At 44.4% G+C, this 8646-nt stretch overlaps 1 protein-coding gene across 3 annotated transcripts in view; it reads left to right on the plus strand.

The window, feature by feature from the left end:
* LOC132816360 (nectin-1-like) overlaps positions 1 to 7196 on the plus strand; it is a 114341-nt gene extending 107145 nt beyond the window's left edge. For all 3 annotated transcript variants that reach the window (XM_060825819.1, XM_060825821.1, XM_060825822.1), the window contains exons 7-8: positions 1300 to 1345; positions 6836 to 7196. In XM_060825819.1, coding sequence (XP_060681802.1) covers positions 1300 to 1345; positions 6836 to 6874 — 85 coding nt within the window. In that variant the 3' untranslated portion in view covers positions 6875 to 7196. The remainder of the gene's footprint in view (positions 1 to 1299; positions 1346 to 6835) is intronic.
* Positions 7197 to 8646: the final 1450 nt, after the last annotated feature.

An 8646-nucleotide genomic window follows, 5' to 3' on the forward strand; every position in this document is an offset into this window, starting at 1 on the left:
CCTCTGTGTCATATTTGCTCTGCTCAGGACACTTCCTTCCCAAATTAAAGAAGACTAGATTTTACCCTCCCGAACTGGTGAATTTAAAGGGGGTGATGCTCACACAATCCAGCTTGTGACCTACTAACCATCTGCGATTTGCCTTCAACTTATTAATATTTACAGAGTGTAATGAGGTGTTGAGACCTTACTCTGTGACAAAATAATGCCCACCTAATGGACTTCTCCTGTTTCCACTGCACTTTCTCCTACAGCAAATGGAGTCACATGCTTTTTGGGAAATCCAACAACTTTAGCTGTGCAGTCTGGAGTCATGCATGTAGAAGGGACCCTCCTTTAAGGGTTCCCTGTGGCCTCCACCTCCAAGAGGATGCTCCTCCCCCATTTAACACTACTCACCAGGCCCCTCAAACCTAGCCCCTTATCTACCTCAGGCCCCTGATATCCCTCAGGCCTCTTGTCAGGACTACCAGCCTGGCCATGCTGACAGCTCAAACAATAAGAATTTGTCTTTATGCTGTGGAATCCACCGTATTGACAGTTAATTGTCGGGATGGGGAAATTTAGTGCAAGTCCAAATTGTAATAAACCTTGAATCTCTGAACTACAGTAGATCAAGTACTTTTGAATGAGTTGTAAAGGCAGTTTAGCAAAGGCCATACAATTGAGGCAATCTAAGTTTCAGAATTTGCAAACAACATGAGTCATAGGTGGGACATTACAGGCAATGCAGATTCTGAGAAAATCGAAGAGCACCTGCAATTGAACAGCTTAAATCTATTGATATAAATTCATAGTGCAATGCGATCTTCATTTGCTGATTTCTACACTACATTAAGCATGTTCTGGAGTGGACACTGGCCAGATGCTTTTCGGAATGCCTTTTTTTCTGGTTGGGTCTAACCTATTTGTCTGTTAAACATATCAGATTTAATGATTAAACAACCTCTCTCTTCTGTTTTCCACAGTGTATGGAGTTAATATTCTCATCTATGTCTCCACATTTTAGTCTCTAATTTTCCTGATGCTTCTTAGGATTTTTTTTCAAATCACTGAGTTCATTACCTGCTGACAGACATTTTGTCTTTTCGTTGATTAGAAACAGGATTTTTGTTATTTGCAAATTGTTTGCCTTGCACTTCTGTGTGGAATCTCTACTTATTCATGCCTAATGACATAATATTGGTAGCTGCTATCCTGTGGCAGGTGGCTAAAATATTAAATTAGATGAAAATATGCAATGTTAATGTTACAGAAATTAATTATCAGTCTTGTAATTTCTTTCCCCCCGTCCCAAAGGGATGTCCCTGAGACGTCCGCAAGACTCCAAACAGAACGTGGTGAGGTAAGAGCTGAAATATTCAAAAGATGTTTTAGACATATGCTCAATATTTTCAGCTTTAGTCACAATGCTGCCAAAGATATTAGGAAAATGTAAATTCCACTGATGTTCCCAACAGTTCTTGTCATACTGACTTGGCCTCATGAATTCCAGTTACTGGCATTCCTGGAAATTGGATCCTGCAAAATTTATCTTTCAACCTTCTTTCAAAATTCTATACATTTTACACAGTTTTCTGCAGATTGAGATATTGTAAATGTAAACCCCCATGATTTAAGAATGGAGGGAGAGACAAAATGGAGAACTACAGACCTGTGTGACCTCAGTTTTAGAGAAAATGTTGCATAGAGTGTGATAACTAGACACTGAGAGAATAATTATATGATTGTGCAATGTCAGTCAGAATTTAGACAATAGGTGCAGGAGTAGGCCATTCTGCCCTTCGAGCCAGCGCCACCATTCATTATGATCATGGCTGATCATCCACAATCAGTATCCTGTTCCTGCCTTATCCCCATAAATCTTGATTCCACAATCTTTCAGAGCTCTAGCCATCTCTTTCTTGAAAGTATCCAGAGACTTGGCCTCCACTACCTTCTAGGGCAAAGCATTCCATGTATCCACCACTCTCTGGGTGAAGAAGTTTCTCCTCAACACTATTCTAAATTGCCTACCCCTTATTTTTAAGCTGTGTCCTCTGGTTCTGGATTCGCCCCTCAACAGAAACATGCTTCCTGACTCCAGAGTGTCCAATCCTTTAATAATTTTATACGTCTCAATGAGATCTCCTCTCCTCCTTCTAAACTCAAGTGTATGCAAGCCCAGTCACTCCAATCATTCAAAATATGATATTCCCACCATTCCAGGAACTGACCTTGTGAACTTATGCTACACTCCCTCAATGGCCAGAATGTCCTTCCTCAAATGTGGAGACCAAAATTGCACACAATACTCCAGGTGTGGTCTATCCAGGGCCCTGTACAGCTGCAGAAGAACCTCTTTGCTCCTCTGCTCAATTCCTGTTGTTGTGAAGGGCAGCATGCCATTAGCTTTCTTCACTGCCTGCTGTACCTGCATGCTTGCTTTCATTGACTGATGTACAAGAATACCTCGATCTCATTGTACTTCCCCTGTAATATAACTCCTTTAGAGAGTAATCTGTCTTCCTGTTCTTGCCACCAAAGTGGATAACCACACATTTATCCACATTAAACTGCATCTGCCATACATCTGTTCACGCACCTAGCCTGTCCAAGTCACGCTGTATTCTCATAACATCCTCCTCACGTTTCATCCTCCCACCCAGCTTTGTGTCATCAGCAAATTTGCTAACATTACTTTTAACGGCTTCATCTATATCATTGATGTATATTGTAAACACCTGCAGTCCCAGCACTGAACATTGTGGTACCCCACTGGTCTCCGCCTACCATTCTGAATGGGACCCGTTTATCACTACTCTTTGCATCATTTATGAAAGGGAAATCATGTTCACCATTGTGTTCAAGCTTTTTGAGAAAGTTACTTGTAACATAGATGAGGGAAAACTCGTGGATGTAGTGTATTTGGATTTTCAAAAGGCAGGAAGTTAGGAAATAAAATTTCTAACAGCTCATTCCATACACGCACCACCCTCTGGGTGAAAAAGTTCTTCCTTATGTCCCTTTTATATCTTTCCCCTCTTACCCTAAACCTATGCCCACTGGTTCTGGACTCCCCCACCCCACGGAAAAGACCTTGTCTGTTTATCCTATGATAAGGTCACCCGTCAGCTCCAGGGGAAACAGCCCCAGCCTATTCAGCCTCCCTCTACAGTTCAAATCCTCCAATCCTGGCACATCCTTGTCAATCTTTTCTGAACCCTTCCAAGTTTCACAATCGGAAGGAGGCCAGTTTTGCATGCTAATAATATTCCAAAACTTGCTCAACCAATGTCCTGTACAGCTGCAACATGACCTCCCAATTCCTATACTCAATGATCTGACCTAGAAATGAAAGCATACTAAACACATTCTTCACTCTCCTATCTACCTGCAACTCTACTTTCAAGGAGCCATGAACCTGCACTCCGAGGTCTCTTTGTTCAGCAACATTCCCTTGGATCTTACCATTTAGTGTATAAATCCTGCTCTGATTTGCTTTGAGGTATACATTCATCCTCAAACCTCCATTCCCTAATCTTCACCTCTTTTTTTCAAGCATTCCATTCCTCTTCCATAACCTCTATGTGTCCATCTGAGTCATGATTCCTCAATCCCCAATTTTCTTTCTGCACCTATTGTACAATCTCCTCTTCCTGATACCCTTCCTATTCTTCAGTCTCCTCAGTCTTCATTCCTCAGAATCCCCTTCTCAGCTCCTCAATCTCCAGTCTTCAATTCTCTCCAAATGCCCACTCACTAACTGTTGTAACCCTGAGGACATTCAAATTCTCCCTAAACTCAACACAATATTCTAGTTGTTGCCCAGTTTATTAAAGGTTCAGTGGGACCTTCATTTTTTCATAACCAGTACCTTTGTTTATAAAGCCCAAGGTACCATACATTTTGCTAATTAAGGTATTAATCCATTTTGCCACGCCCAGGTATCTTAGCAAATAAACCCTCAGGTCATTCTGTCCTAACTATTCCACTATGTCTTCTTTAATTCTCCACATCCCCTCTGCCAAATGCATTGCCTCACATTTCTCCGCACTGAATTCAAGCAGCAACTTCTCTGTCCATTTTACTCGCCTGAAATATGTCCTGCTGCAGTCAATTGGTATTATTATCTCTTTATCAGACCCTCGACAATTCATTTATAGGTCTTCAAAACAGCAGTGAATGTGGCACTGAACCTTGGAAAACAGTGCTATCAATCTTCATCCAGTCTGAAAAACCATCATTTTCCATGACATTCTGGTCTTAGTCATATCTTAATTCAAACAGTCGGTGACACTTTTTTTTCCCCAAGACATTCAGTTCTATTGACCTGTCTTTTGTGTGCTACTTTGCCAAATACTTGCTTAAAATTGACATGCATAATACCCACTGCATTCTCCTCATTAGCCTTCCCAATTAGTTACTCAAAAATTCAATTAGATTTTTCAAGCATGTTCTGCCTTTTACAAATTAGTGTTAAACCTCTGACACTGCAAATAGATGGCTTAGATCATCTGAAGATAAGCTCGAAATTGCAGCCATTCAGACAGGAGTTCCAAACTGGGATCATGTAGACGTCCTTAAGCCTACTTCTTGGGTATTGTCCAGGAGGTTGAAATTTTTAACAGTTAGCCAGTATCCAGATACCTTCAAATAAGCCCCTAGCTTTGGAGGTAGAGTCAGAAGCTGCTGAGGGTTCCGAATGACTTAGCTTAAAGTCACTCGAGACAAGTTAAAGGAACCCATCAAACTTCTCAAAGGAGGCAATGGTGCAGTGGTAATGTCACTGGGATTGTAAATCAGATACCAGGCTCATCATCTGGTGTTGCAGGTTCAAATCTGATCAAGGAAGATGGTGAAATTGAGGGCAGCACGGTGGCTCAGTGATTAGCACTGCTGCCTCGCGGACCCAGGTTTGATTTCAGCCTCGGGTTGGAGTTTGCACATTCACTCTGTGTCTGTGTGGGTTTCCTCTCAGAGTCCAAAGATGTGCAAGCTAGGTGAATTAGCCTTGCTGAATTGCCCATAGTGTTCAGGAATGTGTAGGTTAGGTGCATTAGAGGTAAATGTTGAGTGATAGGGTAGGGGACTGTGTTTGGGTAGGATACTCTTCAGAGGGTTGGTGTGGACCTGTTGGGCCAAATGGCCTGTTTCCACAATATAGGGATTCTATGATTCTACCTTGGGATAGCTTTTATCACTGGTCCAACTGGCAATGCTGCATCCAGCAAATAAATAAAGAGAAACCTGCTCTAACTCCTGGTGAACTATTAAACTGACCAACTTCACCTCCACTCAACTCACTTCTTACACCTTCTTTGACCACTTTCCTGTAACAACCCAATCCTTGACTTCACCTAACTGCCCACAGTTATGCACGTAGAACAACGTAGTCCACTGCTGGTCCTGACCCATCACCAATTTTCAAGGACCCTTGGACCCTCAACCAACCTGTCTGTCCCCTTGCAACTCCACCTGATCCCTTCTGACTATCCATAGACCCAATTCCCATCACCCAACCTGACTCAGACTCGATCCTCATAATTCCTGAGGTCCACTACCCAGACCAGGCCCACAGTACAAAACTGTTATCTCCTGATATCCCTCCCCAACTCCGACCTATACTAAGCGTCTACCTACTCACCTGCTTCTATTATTCTCTGAATCAGCTGTTATACTACTTCCTCATTGGCTTGACACCCCAACACCTTACCTAGGTGCCATCCTACTTCCTTCATCTGCCAGTCACCCCAATCCCCATCCACTTGGTGTTCCAACCCCTCACCGGCCTAGCACTCCAATCCTTCATCCCTAATTGCTCAATGCAGCAATCCATGCAGGCAAGCGTGGAGAGTGTCAGCATGGAAAGTATTGGGCAGCGGAATAACACCCAGGAAGCTATTGCACTCCATGTGACAGCCTAAGGTGGTGTGCCAACTCCTGTGGCAAGTCAGGACAGATTGTTGCCATCTATGACAGTCCAGGGCAGGCAGCACAACGTCACCTTCAAGTATGTGACTTGATTCAAAACATAGTCTTCACAGATTGAAGAATAATTTCATTAAGCTGCTAAACGCAAACAAGAAATGAAATCTAGACAGCCTTAAATAAAACTGTGCTGTTAATTTGTTAGTTGCCAAAATATTGTTGTTGAGAAAACATGGTTGCTTCATGATCAGGAATCTCTGTGTGAACGGATTTTTCAGTGCCCTCTGTACTGCTCCGGACTGTGCTCAGGGCCCTGTGTACCGTTTCCTGGCTTTCCTCAGGGTCCTCTGTACAGACTCCTAACTATCAACAGGGCCCTGTGTACTGATTCCTAACTGTCCACAGGGCCCTCTGTACCAGTTCCTGACCCTGCTCAGGGCCCTCTATACCAGTTCCTGACTGTCCTCAGGGCCCTCTGTACAGGCTCCTCACTGTCCTCAGGGCCCTCTGTACAGGCTCCTCACTGTGCTTAGTGCTCTTTGTACAGGCCTCTGACTGTGCTCAGGGCCCACTGTACCAGTTCCTGACTGAGCTCAAGGCCCTCAATACCGGCTCCTGTCTGTGCTCAGGGTGCTCTGTACCGGCTCCTGAGCATGCTTAGAGTCCTCTGTACCAGTTCCTGATTGTCCTCAGGGTCCTCCCTACTGGCTCCTGACTGACCTCAGGGCCCTCCGTACCAGTTTCTGACTGTGCTTCGGGTCCTCTGTACTGGCTCCTGACTGTGCTCAAGGCCCTTTATACCAGTTGCTGGCTCTTCACTGAAATCTTGGTAAATATATATCACTGTTAATAGGCTGTTCAGCTCCTTAAGCCTTTACTGTACTCCACTACATTCTGTGTGATCTGTATTTCTGTTTACTTACAGGCATCAGAAGACATGGAGGAAGGTGAACTGTCTCTTTAATAAAATTGATGACAGGCCCTGCTTGTTCTAAGATTGAGATGGACAGCAAGCTAACACTTGAGTTGGCATATAGATAGCTGTAGGTGGGAAGGCAGGTGGAGTAATTGTGGAAGGTCAATTGGGAGGGTGGAGTGGATAGGTTGGAAGGAAGACGGACAGGTAGTACAGGTCAAGAGGGAAGTGTCGAGTTGAGGGTAAGGGGAGGAGAGATTTGGAAACGTGTGAAGTTAATGTCATGTAATTCTAAGTTGCTGAGGCGGAAGATGAGAAGTTCTTCCTCCCAATTTAGATTTACTTCTGTAAATAAAGTATTTTTTCTCTACGTTCAAGCTGTGTTGTACTTTGTTTTAGACTTTTGGGTAATTTTTAAGTGAACATGAGTGATATTTTTTATTGGTCAGCCCCAAACCCCACTTTTCTCATAGCCCCCATTATTTCTATTAAGTGATGTTTCCCTGGAATGCAATTATGGAGTTACAGGAGAACTACCTGTACTGGATAGTAACTATTCCAATGCAGTAACATCACATAAACACACCCTTAGCAAATTTACCGAACTTATCTCCATGTACTTTGACATCGTCCTGTTCCCCTTAGTCCAGGAACTCCCCACCTATGTTCAGGACACCACCTACATCCTCCACCTCCTCCATGACTTTCATTTCCCCAGCCCCTAATACCTTATCTTCACCATGGACATCCAGCCCATGTACACAAATATCCGCCATGACGAAGGCCTCCAAGCCTTCCGTTTCTTCTTCTCACGCCTACCCAACCTGTACTCGTCCACTGATACTCTCATTCGACTGGCTGAACTGGTCCTTACGCTCAACAACTTTTCCTTCCAATCTTCCCACTTCTTGCAGACCAAAGGGGTGGCCATGGGCATAGGCCCAGCTATGCCTGCCCCTACGTCATTTACGTGGAACAGTGCATCTTCCACAGCTACACCTGCATCATTCCCCACCTTTTCCTCCACTACATTGATGACTGTATCAGCGCCACATCATGCTCCCATGTGGGGGCTGAACAATTCATCAACTTCCCTAACACCTTCCACTCTGACCTCAAGTTCATCAGACACAACCCTCCCCTTCCTGAACCTCTCCATCTCCATTTCCGGCGACCAACTCAACACAGATATCTACTACAAACCCATTGACTCTCACAGCTATCTGGACTACACCTTCTCCCACCCTGCCTCCTGTAAAAATGCTATCCCGTATGCCCAATTCCTCCACCTCCACCACATCTGCTCCCAGGAGGACCAATTCCACCAGAGAACAAGGTCTCCTTCTCCAGAGACTATAATTTCCCCTCACACAAGATCCACAATGCCCTCCAGTGCTATTTCCCATACCTCCTCCCTTGAACTCCACCCCTCCAACCACAACAAGGACAAAACTTCCTAGTCCTCACCATCCACCGCGCCAATCTCCAGATACACTACCTCCACCATTTCTGTCACCTCCAAACAGAGCCCATCACCAGAGATATATTTCCCTCTCCATCCCTATCTGAGTCCTCTCTTGTCAGGTCGATGCCCCCCACCAACCCACCATCCCTTCCTGGCACCTTCTCTGCCATTGCAAGAAGTGCAAAACCTGTGCTCACACCTCCCCCCCCCCTTACCTCCAACCAAGGCCCCAAAGAATCCTTCCACATCCAACAGATATTTGCCTGTACTCCCACGCACCATCTATAGGATCCATTGCAGCCGATGGGGTCATATCTACATTGCGGAGACAGGACGCCAACTTATAGATCGTTTC

The sequence above is a fragment of the Hemiscyllium ocellatum genome, chromosome 6 (assembly GCF_020745735.1).
Source record: "Hemiscyllium ocellatum isolate sHemOce1 chromosome 6, sHemOce1.pat.X.cur, whole genome shotgun sequence".
NCBI lineage: Eukaryota > Metazoa > Chordata > Chondrichthyes > Orectolobiformes > Hemiscylliidae > Hemiscyllium > Hemiscyllium ocellatum.